The sequence below is a fragment of the Tamandua tetradactyla genome, chromosome 4 (assembly GCF_023851605.1).
Source record: "Tamandua tetradactyla isolate mTamTet1 chromosome 4, mTamTet1.pri, whole genome shotgun sequence".
Lineage (NCBI taxonomy): Eukaryota > Metazoa > Chordata > Mammalia > Pilosa > Myrmecophagidae > Tamandua > Tamandua tetradactyla.
Genome location: NC_135330.1, coordinates 9,490,806 through 9,512,074, shown reverse-complemented (window position 1 = coordinate 9,512,074; position 21,269 = coordinate 9,490,806). Strand labels below are relative to the sequence as shown.

Sequence of the window (21,269 nt, the reverse complement as noted above, 5' to 3'; positions counted from 1 at the left end):
TCTGTCTGTCTGTCTTAGCTGGTGACTTCACTCATAGGGGGAGGGGAAGATGTTGGGTGCTCAGACCTCTGTTCTGGAGGTTGGACATCTGAATGTGTTGTGGTTGATGTCACCCTGTCCATCCACGTTTGCAGCAGGCAGGATTGAGCTTAGCCTACAGGAAAAACTTCCCAGTGGGGCTAGTTTGGGTATTCTAACTTGTCTGGGAAAGGAGGAGATCTTAAAATACTTTTTCTTCAGTGGCCCTTGGTAGCTCTGTTCAAAGCCCTTGACCTTTGGCCTAGTGGGGATGGTGCTGTTTGGCTCATATTTATTTTCTCTCCTCTCCCCTTGCCTGGGCCTGAAAGTATTCTGAGAGTTTGTCCTGGAGCTATGGAAAAGCAGGCATTTGGGCCCCTGTCCCCAGCAGAGTGGACTGGGTGAAGGTCTTGTGCAGACTGGCGTGCCCAGATGTGCCTGGCATGTCTGCAGCATTTAGTGGCACACATGCATGAAGGTGTGCAGCACGTACACACAAGTGTGTAGACACCCACAGAGCAGCTGCCACCTTGCAGATGAGTAACAGGGATAGGGTGAGGGACTGGAAGCAAGAAGAAGGACATGGCAGGACTCTGAAGAGAGAAGGGTTGGCTGGAGCAGGAGGGGTTGAGATTAGACCACAGATGGGCCGACCGAGCCCTGTTTGTGAGGTAAAAAGCATGGCTTGCGAGTCAAGGAGCCCTGGCTGACTTCCATCCCTGTCTCTCTCTACCCCCACCTGTCCCTCTCTGTGGCCCTGGCCCTGCCCTTCACCCTAACCATACGACCTTGGGCAAGTCACTCCTCTCTCCGGGCCTCCACTTTCCAGATGCACAAGGAGTTCCCCTAACCCTGCAGCCATCAGCCCTGGTGTTTGGGAGGTTTGTCTGTGGTCTCTGTGGCTTCCCCACTCATCCTGATGAGCACACTCGGAGGTATCAAGGCTGTGTCTGAGCCCTCCTGCATTTGTAGGCAAACCTGCCCTAGGTGATCCCCAAAGCACTTCGCATCTGACGTTTTGCTTTTCCTGAGTCCAAGGCCACAGTCTCCCTTTCCTGGGGCCAATCCATGCCCTGACTGGCCCTGGCAGGTGTGGATGCGTTCACTGACTCTGCACAGGACCCTGATACCCGTAATTAGGGGTGGTGGGGGGATGGGACAGCATCTGTCAGCTCTCTCCCTTCTGTAGGCTGGGCATGGAGCCTTTGAGGAGGGGAGAGGAGCTTCTGTCAGAAGCTCTGGCCTTTCGAAGGCCACACCCAGGCAGGACCATATTTACTCATTTAAACTCACCCTCCCAGGAGGCTCTGGGCTGGAGGCCTGGTCACTGACCTTGGCTTGGTGCCTCTGGCTGGGTGCTCTGGCCACTCCCCTAGGAATTGGGCTGACCGAGGAAGCTTATAGAGAAGAAACTTTTTCTGCCCCCTTGGCCAAGGGAATTTTCCCCTCAGGCAGTAACACCCACCCTCCCCAATTTTCCAGTATAGTTTTGAGACCAAAAATTGAAACTTGAGATCCCTGAAGACCAGAGGGAGGAAACGTTCATTTATTATGACCCTGTGTGCCAAGCTTTGTGCTGAGCATAGTAACATAAGAGGATGCATTTTTATCCACACTTTTTTTTTTCAGAAGTTGGGTAAACTGAGTCTCAGAGATTTAAGTAAGTTGCCCAGACTTTCTCCAATTAGGGAGCATTTTGTCTGTTAAGGTAAAACCCTACTTTTTAGGAGGGGTAATGGGAAAGGGGACCCAGGGAGGCCTTCCCTGCCCTCAGTCCAGGTCATCTGAGAAAGTCCTGCCCCTAGCAGCCAGCCTGCCTTACTGGTGACCTTGGGCAAGTCCTTGCCCATCTCAGAATTAGTTTCCGAATCTGTGAAAGGGAAATGCTACCGCTTGCTTCATGTGAGAATGGAAGGATGTTTGGGGGGGAAATTGTGCCCAGATCAGAATAGGTGTTTCCTTCCAGACCTGCCCAGGACCTGCCTGCCGAGGCAGCCACTCAGAAGTTGAGGTGGGGGCAGACAGGCTCTCTGGTGTCCTGGGTATCGACCTTGATGTTTGTGTGTGTGTGTGTGTGTGTGTGTGTGTGTGTGTGTGTGGTGTGAGGGGTAGAGTGGTGGCAGCGGGAGGAGTAGACTGAAGAGTCCCTGAGGGACCTTTCAGACTTGGGCTCATACTGACTCTGAGATGAGCTTGGGAAGCTGAGCCCACCTGCCCTTCCTGACCAGCCGTCTCCTTGTTTCAGAGCCTGTCCCCTCCACATTCTGCCATGTGAGTTTCACTAAATCCCACTAACTGCGTGGAATAAGCAAGCCCTACTTTCCCATCCCCCACCCCCTCCAGCAAATACTTGGGGTGAGAGATGGGAGAACCTGTATTCATTCTCTGTCACTTCTAGAGACTGCAGATTAAGAGAAAGCCTGAACCCAAACCTCAAGAAAAAATACACCAGGGGTTGGAAGGGAGAAGGGACTGGCTACTTCTCGTGGGGTCTTCCCACTGTTGCTGTTTCAAGTTAACTTGGAGGCAAAGGAATGGAGCAGATGACCTCGAACCTCAAGTTTTTCCCTCTAGAGCATGCATATGTTATGTGTTTGATGAGAGATGATGGTTGGAACAGGAGGAAAAGCAGATCTTAGAGGGGGGTGCTTCAGGCTTTCCCAGTCACCTCTCTCCTTGACCTCTGAGTCCCTGTCCTCCAGCCCCCACAGGTGCCTGCCTCTGTACTGACGCCCCCATACCCCATGAAAGGCTTGGGAGGCCCGGGCTGCCTGGGTGTGGACAGCTGTCTTGGCCCAGTTGCTCCTTCTTGTCTCCCCCCACCTGTCAGCACAGGGGGTGAGGAGCAGAGGGGGAGGGGAGAAGGAGGAACCCCTCAACCTCTTCACTTGCTCCCAGGGATAGGGCCCTGATTGTAAAATGTAGCACAGGGATAGAAAACAGACAATTGGCAGGACTTCCCATTCAGAGGAAGGATAGCCCCCGATCATAGCTATGGCAGGGAAGTCTTCGTAGGCAGGGGTCCTAGCTGGCAGCAGTCAGAGAGGTCCTTGCACAACGTCCTTACAGAAGGGTAAGAAGCCGGGTATTGGTGAGGGGCACAAAGCTAGGGCCATGTGTTTGCATAGAGGTGTGTGGGTACTGAAACCACCCTCTCCCCCGCCTGCCAGGCCCCCCTGCCTCTGGCTGAGCATCTTAGCCTCACCTGGCACCTTTCCTGAAAGCAGCAAGCTAATCCCGTAAGAGCTGCCTGGCTGACCGCCTCAGCAGGCCCACGCGCCAGCACTGCCCACCCTCCTCTGCCAGGAGCTTAGAGGACTGTCCTTCGAGGCAGAAGGAGACCCAGCCACCGCCTTGCACAGCCCCTTTAAGTCCTCGGTGGCTTCCTGAGGTCATGATGTCTCTAGGAGGATTTGCTTTCCCTGATTGGATTGGCCTCCTTCGGAGAGTCCCCTGTTGTAACTGTAGGTGGACACTTCACCTGCAGATCCACTACCTACCCCTCCTTCAGAGCTGGTGCTGTCCAGTCTGAGGGCCTCGCAGTCCTTCCCTTCTTTCCTTGCCCTCACGTCTCAGTACTCAGGGCCTGGCCCCTCATCTGCTCCAACCAGACCAGCCCTGCCTCTGTTTGTAAATGAGAAGGGATCCTGCTGCTAAAAACAAGAGGACAAACTCTTGTCCTCTAGAAGAGAGTGCCTTTCTGGGACTGTCTGCTGCTTTCCTCACTCCATTCTTTCCTCTTCACTCTGCTCTTTCTTTGGCTAGGAGCCCAAGCCCCATCATTACTCCATGGCCTCATTTCCATGGGAAGTCCCTCCCCTGATCTAACCATCAGCCCACCTGCTGCTGTGGCAGGCAGCCCAGACCCAGCACTGATAGCATTATGCTCACCCCAACGGTTCTCTGAGCTGACCTGCCCCCAAGGCCCCAGCTGCCACTTTCACTTCTGTCTCCTGAGACCCCAGAGGGAAGTTGGGTGGGGAGGTGGAAGGTGACACACTAACCGTCCCAACCGCCCCCACCTCTCCTCAGCTGAGGCTTCTGATGGCTAGGGGCCCATGTGCAGTACTCCCATGTAGATGACTGAAACAGGCTTAGATTGCAGTAGAAGGTTTGGCTCCAGTGGAAGGGATGGTGGTTAGGTAATAGAAAGAAATTCCCAGGAGAGGAGGCCCCTGCTGGTCTTCATTGATTTAGAAGGTATGACTAGAAGTGTAGATACTAGAGCTGGACAAATGGAGGTCAGACTTTTAAAGCAAGGCAAGGGGCTAGTCAAGTGCCAGCTTCCATTGGTTGGAATGCAATGCCCAGGTTTCCATGCTCCACCCCACAAATGTCACCAGCTGCCCATGTTTGGTTAGGTGGCTTTTGACAAAGCAAGTTTGAGCTCCAGAGACTACTCTAAGTCCAAGGACTTGGCTCTAGGAAGTCTTTGTGGTCTTGTATTTATCTTGCCTCCTGTACTAGGCCATTTCCTTTCATTCTCCACTCTCGGGAGTGGATTTTAGAAATGGGAATAGAGACAGAAGCAAATGAGAGTCCATTCCCCCTTCCACCTACGCCGCCCCGGCTTTGGCAGTAAGGAGGGGAATGGGAATCTTGTCCTAGGGAACCCCAGGCAGTGGCTGAGCCCCACTTGAGCCCCACTTACCCAACCCGTCCCCCAGCTTGGGAACGTGGACAAGAGTAGAGGACCTGGTTGGATTAAGAGTTCTAGACTGTACTGCAGGGGTATTTATCAGTTCTGGAAGTGTTTCTGAAGGAGAAGGATGGGACTGGGGACCTCTGATGCCAGTAACCCCACTTGGAGTCCCTAAGGTCCCGTGAATTCTGGGTGGGAGTGCCCCAGGTCCTGGAATGGGAAATTAAGCCTAAGGGAATAAGGTCGGAGACGCTATGCAAATCCCCATGCAAATGAGCAGCAGTGAGTCATTGCTGTTCAGGCCTGCTGGGGTCGGGCATGGAGCAAGGCTTACCCTTGGTTCCAGAACTGGCCCTGCTAAGGCCCATGACAGTAAACTTGAACCAGTCACTGCGCTGTGACCCACAGCAGAAGGCTCCAAGCCCTGGATCTGATTCCAAGTATATTGAGGGGATTGGGATGGCTGAACACTTGCCCCAAGGGCCTCATGTGCCCCACCTGACACCTGCCCTAGCTGACCATGAGAGGACCCCTTGGCCCTCTTTTGGAGGGTTGCTTTGCAGAAAGCACCTCCCTCTTCATCAGCCCTATTCCTACTCTCATGCCCCCACATTGTTCCCCTGCCCCCAGCTGGAGGAAGATGGACCCAACCAGGACATCTCTCCATGGAATCACCTATTCCTGACCTCCTCTCCACTTGTGCCTCTCTGAAGAAAACAGGCACAGAAAGTCTGGAAGGGGGCACCTGCTTCCCCTCACCCCACACATTTTTCTGGCTGGTGGGATGAAGCCTGGAGGGAGCAGTGACTTGCTCAAGGTCACATAGCAAGTTAGGACCAGAGCAAGGACTCACACCCAGACACCCAGAATCTCAGCCGAAAACCCCTGTTTCCCCAGGCTTTTCATTGCCCTACTTCACTCCCCCTTTTCTCCTAGGACTTAATCTCCTGTTCCCCAAAGACTTTTCTGATAGCAGCCTGGGTGACTCCAGAAGCATTGCAGGGTGCCTAGGAGCCAGCCTGGAGGCCATCAGGGAAAGGCCATAGCTAGGGCTAGTGGTGTGAGGGGAGAGAGGGGGTGTCTCCCCAGGGAGCCAGGCAGCCTCACAGCTGCTACAGGAAGGATGAGAGCTAGACTACAGGAAGGATAAGCTGGGGTGGGGAAGCAGCGGGGGAGGCTCAGGAGATAGACCCCTCATTCTTGAGGCATCTCCTGGGCAGAGAACAGGATGACCCCATCCCAGGAGGTTTGCCAGGAGGGAGAGGGAGGGAAGCCTGGGCTAGGCCGGGGAGGGTTACCCAGTGGAAGCTGGCTGAGGGCTCCCGGCCTTGCTCCCCACACTGGGTGCTCCTCTTGGCAAGTCAGTTCCTGTCCCTTAAGCTAAGGCTGTAGTACCCGCCTCCCCACTTGCATTCCTTGGGCGCCTGGGACCTGAGACCACCCCCGCCCCAGGCCCAGCCTTCCTGAACTGGCCTTCTCCTCCCCACCCAGCCTGCCAGCCCGCCCCCGGGTCCCCTGTCGGTGAGTTAAAATTAGCTCAGTGCCCAGGCTAAAAATAGCCCCTGCCCAGCCCTGAGCTGCTGGGGACTGGGGGAGGGGAGTCCCAGAGGGAGGGGAAGGTGGTGGGAACCAGGGGTTCGGGTAGCAAGCCAGCCAGACAGATCCTGGAAGGGAGGAGGGTTGGGGCTGGGGACCCGGATGGGAGAGAGACCCTAAAAGAACCCTGGCCATGTTGGGGGCGGGGGCCGAAGGGTAGTGGGGAGGGGGACAGGCTAGGGGAGAAGCCCTGCCTGTGGGCCTTAAACGTGGCCTGTGTGTGGGACGGGGCCAGGGCCAGTGTGGGAGGCCGGGCGCTGCTTTGCGCAGCCCTGGGAGGCGGTGCCCCTCGCTTCCCGTCAGTTCAGGGCCTGCTCCCCGTGTCCCCCGGGCTGTGAACCACAGGGAGATGGCCCTGGACGCCTTGCTTGGTTCCCATCTCCTAGGGTTTGGAGGAGGCCCTGGCTTCCCCTTCCCACCTGCCCCCAGAGCCCCTAGGCGTGCGACTCGGCTTCGAGGGAAGAGGTCCCAGGGCTGAGGTGCAGAGAATGAACAGGACGCCTGTGAGCCCTGGGGCTGATGGGAGACTGAGAAGGCCCCCCCAGGCCCCTGGTTGTCTGGGCTCGGCCTGAGCCGAGTCCAGAGCTGCAAGAGCCAAGATGCTCCTCTCGGCCCTGCCTGGGCCCAGTCCAGGTCCCCAAGGACTCCTTTGCTTCTCCTTACTCTTGGCCCTAGGTGGGACCTGCCCCTCCGTATCTGTCTTGTGGCTGGACTGCAAGTCCTGAGAAGGCAGGGATGGTGTCCTGGGAAGTTCTACCCCTGCACCCAGCCCAGCAGCCTAGGTCCTGCAAGCAGTTGTTGAACCTGCCTCTCCTTCCCTCCCTGTTTATTCTGAGTCTTTGTCTCTGTCTGACCATCTGTCTGTCTGTCTGTCTGTCTCTGTCTCCCTCTCTCCCTCCCTGCTTTGGCCATCTCCTTGTCTGTCACTGCCTCTGTCCCACACCCTGCCTTCCTCTTGGACTCTGCCTCTTATTTCTGTCTCTTTTCCTGCTTCCGTATGTCTGTCCCCCTCTACCACCCCCTTGTGTACGTCTGCTTCACCCACGCCTCCTCCTTCGTTAGTGAGCAGGCTGCTCGAGGCCGCCTGCCTGTGGGGGTGACAGGTGGATTGGATTGTCACCCCCTCCCCCCAGCGCCTGCTGCTTATTTCATGCCCTGCAGCCCAGCCACAGGGAAGGGGCGGGAGGGGGTGACAGCTGTCTCCAGCGCCTCCTGCCTTCCCCTTCAGTCCACAGCCTACAGCCCTGAGCAGCCCGGGAGGGAGGGATGAAAGAGCAGCTAATGAGAGCACCTTTTCTCACTGAGGGGAAGAGCACGGCTGAGGCCTTTTGCTCTGTGATACCAGGCCACTCACTCAGCCTCTCTGGGTATCTGCTCCTGTTTGACTTGCGCTGGTGTGGGAGCTCTGGAAGCAGATGCCGCAAGGATCCTTGGGCCTCTGGGACAGGGGGCATTTGTGGGTGGAGGGGTATGGGATGGGAGGGAGGAGAGGTTTGAAACTCCCCTGACTACAGCAGGAGAGAGGGAAAATAATTCTCCTGCAGCTGCCGGGGAAGAACAGACCTGCCCAGCCCTACTGCAACTGCAGCTCCGAGGAGACTGCCCTGACTGCCGCCCCCCTGCCCCGCCCTACCCCCCCCACCCCGGCCCCAGGCCACCCTCACACAGGAACTGAGATAGCATCATTCTGAAACCAGAGAATGGTTTGAATATTGCTCAGGTACCAAGAGGTGCTACATTGGGGGAGGCAGGGGCCTGTTTCTTCCCCCATGCCCCCTTCAAACCAAGACCCCCCTTAGGGTGCTTTTTTGTATGATATTTGCATTTTATTCACATATACGTACAATCCACAATTTCCTATTGGGTCAGTAGCCCAGCTTGGAAAATTGGCTACCTATTTACAGGGTCCTTCTGGATCCCCCATATACTCTGGCCCCCTCAGCCCCTCCTCCTTGACAAGGGTGCTATCAGATGAATCTCCTGCCTTGTATCCTCCATGGGGCTTAACCCAGCTGCCCTCCTCCCTCCCTCCCTGCTTCTGCATGCCCCACCCCCCTGTAACCCCCAGGATGTCTGCCCTGCCCAACTCAACCCTGTGTGCCATCCTTGCCCGGGAGTGGTGAATCAGAATCAGAAGCAGTGGTAGCTTTGAGGGGCTTAGTGATACAGATGCTGTCAGCCCAAACTCACAGCTGTGGCCTGAGGTTAGGATTGGGCAGGCCCTTGGGTCATCAGAGTAGAAAGGCTGTCCTGTTCAACCCCCTGTCTCCATGGCAGTCTTAAGCCTTAAGGCCTGGATTCCAGGCGTAGCCAAGGAGAGAGGATTCGAGAAATAACCAAGGGCTAGATCATCTAGGAGGGCTTACTAGGGAAGAAGCAAGCTGAGGAGAGGGACAGGGCAGGACAGGGAGGAGAGTCGGGAGGTTCACATCTGGAGAACAGATGCCCAGGCCTCTGGCTCCTAGCAGTTGGTTAATTAATTAGGCAGAGGGCTAATTAAGGAGGTCCAGGTGTTTATTAAAGTCTGTCTAGTTGGGTAGGAAGGATTCTTGGACAGGACAGGCCTCTACATTTTAGAAGGAATCAGTTTAGGATCCTTTATGGGCACCCAAGCCCCAGTTACCCTTCATCCAAAGGCAAAATTAAGTTCATGGTCCCCTGTTCCAGAGCTTTCAAAGACCCTGCAGCAATGTGGAATGGATAGCAGAGGGAAAAAGAAATCATATACAGACTGAGCCTGCTTTGTAGAAAGGCTGGTGGCTAGATAGGAGGAAGGACTGCCCAGGGCAGGGGAAACTCCTCCTCTGGCAGTGTTGGGCAGAGGTGGGAGCAGCAATGGGGAAGGGGCCCTGGGAAGCACGGGGTTATAGAAAGTTCTTTGGGCTCCCTTGGCAGGTCGTGCAGGTAGATGGAGCCTGGTCTTTTAAACCCTGACTTCCCTCTGTCAGAGGATGCTTAGTGGGTCTTTGTAGCTTCCCTGCCTTCTCAGCCCTGATCTCTCTTGCATCCCAGCTCCCCCAGCATGAGGCGGGGGTGGGGGGGCGGTGTAGGAGATCAGCTAGGGAGCTGGTTGCCAGGCGACAGTTGCCTGAGCAACCCCATCCTCTCCATCTCCATGTGTTCAGGGCTGCTCCTTAGAAGACTTTAGAGTCTTACCCTCTGTACCAGCCATCCTGAGAGTGGGGAGGATTGAGGTCTGGGGTGGCAGGGGTGATTGAGGGTAGATGATGTCCAAACAGAAAATATTCAGGGACAGTTAGGAGAGGAAGGGTTCTACCTCCACAGAGAATAGAGTCAGAGGAGCTGGTACTGCATCAGGATGGATGGAGGTTAGACCACAAGAGGGACTTCCTACAGGGTCACATTAATGAAACAATCCTTCCTTCTTTTCCACAGACATTTCCTCACAAAGGATAGAGTGGTAAAAAAAGACAGATGTAGTCCTGTCCTCATGGAGCTTCAGTCTCATAGGAGAGCCAGGGATTAAACAGAAACACAAAACTGTAATTGTTTACAGTTGTGATAAGTAGTAGAAAAGATCAGGGTACCTTGAGAGTATATAATTGAAGAAACCAAAAGAGTGAGATTAGATTGCAGGAGTGACTTTTCTGAAGTCATGAGAGCAAAGAGAGGGTTCTCCCCCAGCTTGTAGGAGAGGCACTAGACGGTGCCTCTCAGCAAGAATCTGCTTATGAACAAAGGGTCTTAGGAGAGAGGTAGTAAAATGGGAGAAGCAGTGAGGGTAGATGCTGTAAGCACAGGAGTACAGTTGTTACTGCCTTCAGATTGGGGCTTTCAGGGCCAACCCAGAAAATCCTATTTAAAAAGTTAACTCTTTTTTAGCTTCCCCCACCCCCACCCCAGTGTGTCCTCTCGCCCTTCCCTACAGGCGGCACCACTGTAGCTGTAGAAGATACAGCCTTTGGATTGCATTGGAAAGCAGGGGAGCTGAAACCCTTGAACTGGAGCCTTTGCAGTGGGGGATGGCAGGGATTGGGGTCTCAGAGGAGGAATGGGGTGACTGCACTGGTTCTGGGCCCAGGTGGGTTACCCAGGGCTTGCTGGGCTGGTTTTGACGTCCCAGGGTGTGTGGGAGGGAGGCCAGTAGGAAACTCAGGGCCCATGGAGTGCCTTAAGGACAAGGAGAAGAAACAGACAGTACTGGGATCCTTCTCTGGGGAGATCATCACGAAAGATAGAGGTTAGAATGTGAAAGGATTCCTCTAGGAGTGGGAAGGGAGCCACGTTGTTTATCGTAGACTAGACAGAGCAGAAGCTCTTTCCAGCCAGGCTGTGGAAAGCCTTGAGGAATGGCGGCCATGGTGCTGGGGAAGGTAATGAATGGAGGTGTTCCTGGCTTCTCCCAAGTTCATAGATTCCCAGCCTCTCCCTCATCCCTCACCATCCATGACCAACATGCCAAGACTGAACCATTGCATCTACTGTGGTACCTTGAAGGCCATGTCAAGTAGGGCTAGAGAAGCTTCAGAGAAGCTCAGCAGCCATTGTTAATGGGGGTGGAGAGGGGCACTGAGAGATGCCCCAATGACACTTCTGTCCAGGTTGGGGGTCAGGGTCAGTCAGAGGCTGCCCAGCAAAGTCTCTGGGAAGATCTCTGTGGAGGGGGAGCTCTCGAGGGCAGGATTGGACTTCAGTGGTCCAGGTTCCCCCTAGTACCCACCCAGAGTGGTTTTAGGAGGCCTGGAACCCTTGGTCACTGCCCTCCTCCAGCATCTCCTAAAACTCTACCTCTTAGCCAAAGACTCTTGGGATTTTCGAGCTCCAGGGCTCTGAAGTCATCTGGTGATACCGTCTTCCACCTTGGGTCCCTCTGGCCCCTGGAGGGCTCACCTATCCCTTGTGGGCACTGCCCGCACCTGAGAGCATGTGACCTTTTCTGGCTTGGGCTAGGGTGCCTTCTCTGTGCCCTCTCCCCATCCCATTGTGCATCCTGGAGTTGTGCAATGCAGGGCCCTTTCTCCCATCCTGGTTCTAGAATTAGAGCTGTTCATTCAGTGAACTATGGCTTATAGATGTGCCGAGGTGGGGATCGCTCTACCTGGTACCCGCGTCCCCCTGGCTGCCAGCACCCTCCTCCGTGTCTGTCGGTGGGCCCTGTGTATCGTGATTTCCCTGTGTGCTTCAGGGTATGCAGGTTGGGAGGCACTGCCCTTAGAGTAAGCTTGGGTCTGGACTCAGGACTCATTCCTCTAAAGCAGGAGTCAGCAAACTATGGCCTATTGGCTAAATCTGGCCCGTACCTGTTTTTGTAAACATAGCTTTATTGGGACACAGCCACACTCAGTTGTTTACATATTATTTACAACTTCTTTCATGCTACAGTGGCAAAGATGAGTAGTTAAAACAGAGACTATATGGCCTGCAACACCTGAAATAATTATTATCTGGCTCTTTACAGAAAAATTTTCCAAACCTTGGTCTAGAGAGGTGGTTTGTTTGCTTGTTCAAAGCAGCAGAACCTGTTCTTCAAAAAAGAACTCTAGGACATTTTACTGAGAATTTTACTGAGTAAAACATATTGGTGTGGAGTTGCTGTGGTTGAAGGGAGGTAGGGCCCTGAAGCCCCGAACTTCCCTAGGGAGCCCGGGGTTCCACAGGTGGGCCTGGGGACTGCCGCTGTTGATGTGCTCCAGGGACACTCACATCCCCACATTGGGCATCAGCACAGGAACCCCTTCTGGGCCAGAGGGGCAGTTGGTGAGCCCAGGTGTCGCCACTGCAGGCCAGCTCTGGGGAGACAGTGGGGAGTGTTGTCCCTCTAAGACCCAGACTCTTCTAAGCCAGAGAACACTATCCGATCTAGAACCTGGGGGGCAGCAGTGACAGGGAGTAAAGAGCCTGGACCAGAGTCCTGAGCCCTGAGTATGCATTACAGCCTGGGCCTGGCCATGGCAGGCCGTTGCCTCAGGTAGCCTTTATTTCCTCATTTTGAGAATGGGGCTCAGAGCCTGCCAGTCTCTCACAGGGGTGCTGTGAGGCTGGCCCTGGTGCCCAAGGAGTAGGTCTGGGGGTGGTGGGGACTGACAGTCCTCTTGTGACCCTCCCCTCCCAGGAGGCTGTGCAGAAGGTGTCCTGCAGACCATGAACTGAGCGCTGGTCCTGGGCTGTTCATGAGCACAGTGTGAGGAGCACCGAGATCCAGCACCCAGCAAGCCCCTCCCCTCCCTGGCACTGAGGACCCCCAGAGAAGATGGGGAGGAAAAAGATTCAGATCCAGCGAATCACCGATGAGCGGAACCGACAGGTGAGGGGGATTTGGGGCCACATAGAGCTGGTGAGGGCAGGGAGCTGGCCTCTGCCTCCCATCCTTTCATGCTTCTTGGAAGAAGGGGTAAGCTATGATGGAAAGGGAAGGGCTGAGTGGAGGGAATAGGAGTCCCCACCTCCCTGCAGCCCGTAGCACCCTGTGTCTCAGGATTCCAAGGCTCATCTGCTGTTACAACCAGAGGGACCTGTGCCCCCACCCAGGAGCCGTATGTGAACTTAGGCCACACCTGGGTACTTCCCCCTTTTCCAAAATGAATCCTTCCCTTGTCCCCTGACTTTCCTAGCTCCCAGCACAGAGTTGTGGAGTTTTCTCCATCTAAATCCTCTCCTTTCAGTGAGTTGTCTTTTGACTACATCTTGTCCGTGAGTTGGCAGACCAGGGGCTCTTGAGGGGAAGGTTTTGAAACCCTGAAAATGGGGGCTAGCTGTCTATAGGCTCGGGCTCCTGGGCAGGCCTTGACTGAGCCAGACTTGGCCACCCACCCACCCACCCACCCACAGGTGACCTTCACCAAGCGAAAGTTCGGGCTGATGAAGAAGGCATACGAGTTGAGCGTGCTGTGTGACTGTGAGATCGCACTCATCATCTTTAACCACTCCAACAAGCTGTTCCAGTACGCCAGCACCGACATGGACAAGGTGCTGCTCAAGTACACGGAGTACAACGAGCCGCACGAGAGCCGCACCAACGCCGACATCATCGAGGTGGGCCCACACACGCACGCGGCACCCCACTGCCTGCAGCCGTGCCTCCCCCTGCCTGTGCACGCCACCTGCACTGGGCTGCCCCCACAGACACAGGTGTGCACCCACCCCTATAGCCCTCACCTGTGTGTGCACACCCAGACAGTGGGAGGAGAACTGACCTCTCCAGGGCTGCCAGGTGGGGCCCCTGCATCCTGCCCGCTCCGTTCCTCTCTGAGAGTCTCTCCTTGTTGGTCAGGCATGACATGACAGCTCTCTGCTGTCTTCTCTTGTGTTCTCTCTCTCCCTGTTTCTCTCCTTCTCCATCTTTTGGTCTCCTCCCACATCTGACTCCCTTTCTTTGTCTTTCTCTTTGTTTCATTCTTTCCCAGCCCTCCATCCCTTTTTGGGTCTCTGTAGCTCTGTTCTCTGTTTCAGAGGGAGCCAGCACTGAGAGCTCTGGAAGGACACAGGCTTTAGATCCAGCCCCGGCCTTTATTGGCCCCGTGGCCTTGGGCAGGTTGTTCAGCCTGCGTAGCATGCCTTGGTGTCCACCTCCACAGGACAGGCCCCGTGCCTGCTTTGAAGGGTGTCGTGTGAGTTGAAGAGGACAGCCCAGTTCCTGTTTCTCACACTGAAGTGCGCACACCTGGGAGATGCAGACTTGTGCAGAGGATGAAGGCGTCTGGGGAGCCGCAGCCCTGCCTTCCAGGACCAAGAATTTAACTTAGTGGAGGAAATTCCCTTTGTTTTCCATTACACAAAACAGATTTACTCTAGACCAGAATATAAAATTTACATTGATTTATATTTTACATAGACAAAACAAGTATCTGTAAAGATATTTTAAGCATGGAGAAGTAGCTTTGGGGTCTACTCCAGGCCTACAAGTAGCCTCTGTTTTGTTCCGGCCACTGCAGTTCAGGGTGTGAGATGCTCTGAGCTGTTGGCAGTGCATCGTACTGGGCGGCACACAGTAGGGCCTCAGTCAGCGCTAGTTCCCTCATTGCCTTTCAGCATCTTAATTCTCTCCCCTTCTCTGTCTTCATCTCTCTCTCCCTGTTGTTGCCACTTTGTGTCCCCAGAGACTCCCTGCCACCGGGGTCAGCCCCTCTTCTCCTGAGCAAGGCTGCAGACAGTCAAAGCCAGCCCTGACTGCCTTCCCTGGGGAATGCGTGGGGCTTCTGGCCAGGCAGGGCTGGCCCAGGGCACCCGCCCCCCCCCTCCAGCCGATTCCCCCCAGAGCCACCTCCCACCTGTCGCCTTTGTGCCCACTGCATTCCGGGGTGAAGCCCCTCCTGCGCTGCCCACCGGGTCCTTAGGGCTCAAGGAGGTGTTGCCACTGGGGTGGGGGGCGCACCAGGAGGGGAGGGTTTGAAGGACTCTGGGGGCTGGCCGGGTGGGCCCTCACCCGGCTGATGGCAGTGGTGCGGTTACAGACCCTGAGGAAGAAGGGCTTCAACGGCTGCGACAGCCCGGAGCCCGACGGGGAGGACTCGCTGGAGCAGAGCCCCCTGCTGGAGGACAAGTACCGGCGCGCCAGCGAGGAGCTCGACGGGCTCTTCCGGCGCTACGGGGTGAGCCCCACTCACGCTCTCTCTGTCGGCCCCTCCGGCCCCTCCCCCAGGCGCTGCACAAGAAGCACAGGGAATGTGAGAGCCCTGAGGTGGACGAGGTGTTTACCCTGACCCCCCAGACGGAGGAGAAATATAAAAAGATAGACGAGGAGTTTGATAAAATGATGCAGAGTTATAGACTGGCCGTGAGTAGTCGCGTGGAGAGCCCCCCGTGGTGCATGGTGTGGCTTTGCGCCCCGCTCCGAGCCAGGCTGCGGCTGTTGACGACCACTGAGGATTCTCTGCCCTTGATCCTAAGAAACTTGTGACCCTAGCTGGGATTCATCTTGGAAGGGGAGTAAGCCAGGAGGGGTTTGGATGCCCCCTTACCAGCAAGACATTTGTAGATGACGTGAGGTCCTTAGATGATAGGAAGCTAGAGAGTCCGCGTTGTCCAGTCTGGAGAGAGGCCCCTTTGGCGCACTCTGATGCCTCCAGCCTGAGACACACGGTAGGATTGTTTAGGGAAAACAGAGCCTGCTAAAGGGAAGGCTGTGAGTTGGGGCTGAACCCCCTCTGCAGCAGGCCTGATGGGTGGAGACTACAAGGGCGACGTCCCTGGTCCCCGGTGCAGGCCTTTAACAGCTGTGTGTGTGAGTTTGGGTCTGTACTTGGGGCCTCTAACCCGCTCCCTGTGTGTCCTGCCTGGCTGAGGACTAACCTGCCTCCATTCAAGGGCGTCCCTGGTCCTGTCTGCAGCCAGCAGAGCCTTGTTCTCACTCTCCGGGCCAGAACTGTACCCCAAAGCATTTCTACCAACAGTCTTTCTTGGTGGAAGTGGCAGGCAGGACTCCAAGAGGGCCCAGGGCAGAACATTTGGACTCTTGGCCCTAGGGTGCGTGGCCCAGAAACTAGAAGAACCCCTGCCTGCCCTCCAGGGTGGGGTCTAGGGTGAGGGGTCAGCCTGGCCTGACCCTGCTCCTCCATCTTTTTATGCAGTCGGCCGTCCCGGCCCCCAACTTTGCCATGCCTGTCACGGTGCCCGTGTCCAATCAGAGCTCACTGCAGTTCAGCAATCCCAGCGGCTCCCTGGTCACCCCTTCCCTGGTGACATCATCCCTCACGGACCCGCGGCTCCTGTCCCCCCAGCAGCCAGCACTGCAGAGGAATAGTGTGTCTCCCGGCCTGCCCCAGCGGCCGGCCAGTGCGGGTGAGCAGACTGCTGGGGTGGTTGGGTGAGACAGGAGTGAGGCAAGATGGGGATTCAGGGATTCCATTTTCAGTTGTGAGTATTTCTTTTTCCCCACCACAGCATTTCCCCATTTGTGTCGCCCCCGAGGGAAGGGACTATGACTCCTCCTCCTGGGGTCCCCTCCCTCATTCAGTCCCCAGGACTCACTCTGGAGGTGGGGAGTCCTGTCAGCTTATCACGGTTCTTTTTTCCCCTCAGGGGCCATGCTGGGGGGAGACCTCAACAGCGCCAACGGAGCCTGCCCCAGCCCTGTTGGTGAGTGCAGCTGCTCTTCTCCTGGGAGGGCGTTGATTCTGCCCACCCCATGACTCAACGGATCCAGGTCCCCAAAAGACCTGTAAGAGAGGATAGGAACATCCTGTGGTGTGAGTGGATGTATACTCAGGATTTTAAAGCCCGTGGATTTTGTTGTCTACAGCTGTGATTGATGTGGGTCGTGAGGAGAGATGTTGGCTCAGGGCGTTTGGGGCAAACTGGGGATGGGACAGCATTTCTGGTTGGAAGGAAGTGGTTCAGATATTTCCAGTTGAGTAGGGTGGTCTGGGAGGGATCTGGAGGATGAGAATATCCGGCATTGCCCAGAGGGACGAAAGCACAGGCACACAGTCGCTCATACATGTACGTGCATTCTCACTCTCACGCAAATACCTTGATATCCGATGTGCACTTGTGATCACGTGTCCGTAAGTCACAGAGGGAAGGCTACTCCCCCCAGCTCCTCACCCCCAGCAACTGACAGCCCTTCCAGCCTCGTGCTGTTGTCTGGCTGGATGACTGTGACTTCAGGTGTCATCATTGACGTCATCCTGACATTCCTGTCATTCCCAGAGTGATCTAGGAATTGGGATGGGGGCAGTCGCAGACTTCTGGCAGCACAGCGTGCTCTTAGGGGACAGAGCAAGGTGGTCACCCCCATATCTGTGGCCTTCAGAGTCCTCCAGCTCAGCCTGAGGCATTAGAGAACACACACTACTGGGGTCAGGAAGTTGGGGGGATGGGTGGATACCCCTCCTTCAAGAAGAGAGCCAGAGAAGTACCTGTGGACCGTAAGGAAACATTGATACATATAGGCCCTTGAGCCCAGCAACTGGGCAGCAGATGAGAGCCCTGGCTTGGCCTGCAGCTGGCTGTGTGGCCTGGACACGTCATCACTCCTCTGCCAACCAGGCCTCGAGTTTCCTCCTCTCCGTGCAGGACTAATGATACATGCCATGTCTGCCTTGCCGGGGTATTGTGAGGATTAAATGAGATAATGTGTGTGTGAAAGCCCTTTGTACAAGATTGTGGAGTGTGGGACAGATGTAAAAGATTGTTGTTATGGTTGTTAGTGCCAGTCTGATTATGGTGGTGGCTGTGTCATCAGTCTCCTCAGTAACAACGCCACCAGCAGCAAATGGCTCGTCTCCCCCAGAGCTGGAGGCGGCTTGACATGTGCTGATCCCAACCACAGTGTCCCCGGCTCCTGGGGAAGGGAGCAGTCCGGGTGCTTAGTGGTTTTCTTTGGTGACCAGGATCCTCACTGGAACCCAGATTCCATCCTGGGTGATTATGGGCCCAGGTAGGAGTAGGTTGTGGGATCTTAGGGTGCTGGGCTTCCAAAGATCTCTGGTCTTCTTGTCTGTACAGACCCAAGGAGAGAAAAGGAGGGAGACGTTTGTTTGCAGAAGAACCTCTTGGGGGACAGAGGTTGCAGTGCCCTTCCAGTTCTCCCACCAGACTTAGAGGGCCCCTGACCCAGCCCCATCACATGCAGCAGAAGCGGGGGGTGGACTCCAGGATTCAGGATTAAGGGGTGTTCTCTTCCCTTATTCCCAAGTTAGGATGGTTTAAGGGAGAAACCAGATAGCTCAGCACCCATTGCTTTGAGAGGTTCTGGAAACCTTTGGCATGGGGGCCACTAATAGGGCTTTATTTTTCCTTTTACCCTCCTCTCTTCGCTCTTCCAGGGAATGGCTATGTCAGTGCACGAGCTTCCCCCGGCCTCCTCCCTGTGGCCAATGGCAACAGCCTAAACAAGGTCATCCCTTCCAAGTCTCCACCCCCACCTGCCCACAGCGCCCAGCTTGGAGCCCCCAGCCGCAAGCCTGACCTGCGGGTCATCACTTCCCAGGGAGGAAAGGGATTAATGCATCACTTGGTGAGTGGGTGTCTGGGCTGAGGGGCAGGGGCTAGGGAGTGGGGGCGTGGGCAGAGAGCAGGAGGGAAGCAGATTAACCACAGGTTGGATTTCCCTAAGAGAGGGGATGGAAGCATGGCTTTTCTTGAGCTCCTTCTTCCAAGAGGGCCTTATAAGAGGCTGAAACACCCAAGTACCAGCCTCAGGTGTCGTAAAAAAGGACAGGAGGTGGGAGAAAAGGTTGTGTGATAGGAGGGGTTTGTCATTACAGCAAGAGGGATGGTAATTTGATTGTGAGGATTCCCTCAGTGGTGGAGTCTGGAAGATAGCATCTTCTGGAGATCAGTCAGGGTAGTGAGGACCTCAGACCCCTAGGCTAGGGAGAGCCATCAGCTCCTGTGCAGAGAGGCAGATGGGAGGAGTACAGGGACGGGTGTTGGAGTAGGGACAGAGGCCAGAAATTGAACCATCCCTTTGGTTTTATTTCTGCTCCCAGACTGAGGACCATTTAGATCTGGTAAGTGAGGCTGTGAGATGTTTGCTATGGCTTTGTATGCTGGGTTAGCCCGTTGCTCTGCAGCCACCCCGCATGGAGTACGTGTGTGCCCCTGTCCTTTTACCCGTGTGTACAGCGTGTGCTGTTTGTTTATTTGGTTATTTGCCAGGAACTGTGCTTGGTGCCAGGCTGGATAGAGATGAACAGGGTGGGGTGGGGGTTAGCCATGCATGTGTGTGCCCCTGTGTGGGCACGAGTACCTTTGTGTGGCGTGCTCATGTAGATACACTTTTCTCTGTGTGTGTGTGTGTGTTGGGTATGTGTGCAAGGGGCGGGGGCCAGTCCCAGGCCTCAGACATCCCATACTGATGTGTCAGACAGAACGCCTGTATTAGACCCTTGGGCCAGGGAGCTAAATTCTACCTCCCTTTTCACTCCACTCAGGCCTCCAGAGCACTCTCAGAACCCAGGACAGGGATCTCCTTAGGAAGGACGCCATTCAAAAAGCAAAATTAATTTTCCAAGGAAAGCTGAGGCCCAAACCCAGGCCAGAGTTGTCCTCTGTGTGGGGCTTCCCTGCCTTTCCTGTCTCCTTGTGCTCCCTCCTGCATGCAGCCCGTCTCACAGGCGCTCAGAGGCGTGCACAGACGCTTTTCCTCGCTCTCTCTCTCTCTCTCTCTCTCTCTCTCTCTCTCACACACACACACACACACGCACGCGCGCGCGCACACTCGTCCTCAGCCAGGAATGAGGCAGGGGCTCCTCCCTCCCCAACTCCCTGACGGGAGGCCAGAGAAGCTGGAAAAGGCAGGCAGGCTTTGACGGCCAACACGGCGGCAGTTTCGGCCCCAGCGTGGAGTTGGAATAAACAAGTGACTCAGCGGCAGATGGAGCCGACAGCCCCACACACGTGTGTGCATGCACGCAGGCACACGCCACGCCAGGCCCCGCATTCCCCTCATGGTTGCCAACATGCTTCTCCCAGGGTGTGTGTGACAGTGTGCTGGATGAGAGGTGCACTGAATGGGCGAGGCGGGAGAAGGACGCTGCCTCTGCGCTCCCTTGCTCTGCCCGAGGACACTGGGCCATGTTGGTGCTGGGGCCGCAGGGCCAGCATGTGAGTCCCGTGCTTTGCATGTGTGTAGATGTGAATGAATCTTGTGCGCATGGTTCTCCCCATGGATCTCACTTGTCTCTGAGCACACCGATGTGTATCTGTGTGTCTGTGGGGCCTCCACGCTAAGGGAAGCCACCTTGGTTTGGGATTCAGGGATTCCTACAGTTCCTCCTTGGGACAGAGGGCCAGGATGGCGCAGCCCCATCGGCCGCCCTCTCACGGACGCTGCTCTCTCCCTGCAGAGCAATGCCCAGCGCCTTGGCGTCTCCCAGCCTACCCACTCGCTCACCACCCCGGTGGTTTCTGCAGCGACGCCAAGCTTACTCAGCCAGGGCCTCCCCTTCTCATCGATGCCCACTGCCTACAGCACCGGTGAGTGTCCCGCGGCGGCTAGATGCGTGCGAGCTAGGGGCAGGGGAGGCGCCAGAGGGCACACGCACCATCCCGAGCAGGTCCTGATCTGTGAAGGCAGTTCCCCAGCTAGGCTTGCCTAATTGTGATTCGAAATTCAGATTTAACTGGGCATCCCATCTTTTTCAGTTTAGAGCCTAATGGAGGAGGGAGGCCCAGCCTCTGTCCCCAGGGAGTGTCTAGTCTGAGGAGGAATCAGGACAAAGTTGGACTGAGCCAATGATCCAGGCAGAGGAAGCTCTAGACTGCACAGTCAGAGAATGCACAGGGGGACATGGTCGGTTCAGAGACACTTCTAGGAGGAGAAAAATGGAGTAAGGAAGGGAAGGGACAGGGCAGGTGAAGAGGCCAGAGAAGAAGGATGGTCAGGGTAGACTTGTATGGCCAAGGGGGGGCTCCAGGCCCAGGGTGGGGGAGAAGGCAAGGGGTCTCTCAGCTTGATGCTAGCTTGGTAGAGGAGCGGTGGCAGGGGAGAAGAAAGAAGACTGACGAAGGTCAGAGAGTGAGGTCTGAGGGCAGAGAGTGCCTTGAGGGCATGAGAAAGGTTTCTGGGTAGAAGAATTCAAACAGGACGTCCAGTCCCTGGGTTGTCCTGGGCCCCCAGGGCTGTCCTGGCCCATGTCACCTACTACCACCTGGAAACAGTCTGACACTGTGTCGTCCTCACTTGCAGCCTAAGCTCTGACGGGGAGGACTTCCGAGTGGGAACGGCCATGTCACCTTGTTTCAGAGCGTTTATGTGGCTGGGGAACCAAGGCTACTGTAGCTGGCGACACCTCTGCCTCCCCCCAGGCTTCCTCACCCGTGAATGACTGGGTTAGGGCTCTTCCTATTATGGGGTTAGCTTGGACCAAAAGACCACTAAGCTTCTCCTGCCTTCCCAAACTCCCTCCCCAGAGTTGCAGCATGCTAGGTGCCAGGCACCAGTACAGGTGCCCACAAAATCCTGCCTCCTCCCTATGTAAAAAAAAACACAACCCAGTCCTGTGCTTAGAGAACTCCTTGTGGCAGGTAAGAGAGCTGGCTTCGGTGTTTATGTCCAGAGCTTCTGACCCAGGTGTCTGTAAAGTCCTTTGTCGCTTGCATGTTCCCC

At 55.7% G+C, this 21,269-nt stretch overlaps 1 protein-coding gene across 7 annotated transcripts in view; it reads left to right on the top strand.

Annotated features, from left to right (window-relative positions):
* Positions 1-21,269, top strand: part of MEF2D (myocyte enhancer factor 2D) — a 32,751-nt gene that overhangs the window by 3,361 nt on the left and 8,121 nt on the right. For 3 of the 7 annotated variants that reach the window (XM_077156469.1, XM_077156471.1, XM_077156472.1), the window contains exons 2-9: positions 12,330-12,521; positions 13,046-13,249; positions 14,668-14,805; positions 15,784-15,994; positions 16,235-16,291; positions 17,983-18,173; positions 18,649-18,669; positions 20,008-20,137. In XM_077156469.1, coding sequence (XP_077012584.1) covers positions 12,468-12,521; positions 13,046-13,249; positions 14,668-14,805; positions 15,784-15,994; positions 16,235-16,291; positions 17,983-18,173; positions 18,649-18,669; positions 20,008-20,137 — 1,006 coding nt within the window. In that variant the 5' untranslated portion in view covers positions 12,330-12,467. Of the gene's footprint in view, positions 1-9,652; positions 10,591-12,329; positions 12,522-13,045; positions 13,250-14,667; positions 14,806-14,855; positions 14,991-15,783; positions 15,995-16,234; positions 16,292-17,982; positions 18,174-18,648; positions 18,670-20,007; positions 20,138-21,269 lie in introns of all 7 variants that reach the window. The other 4 variants (XM_077156470.1, XM_077156473.1, XM_077156475.1 and 1 more) reach the window with 4 other exon arrangements.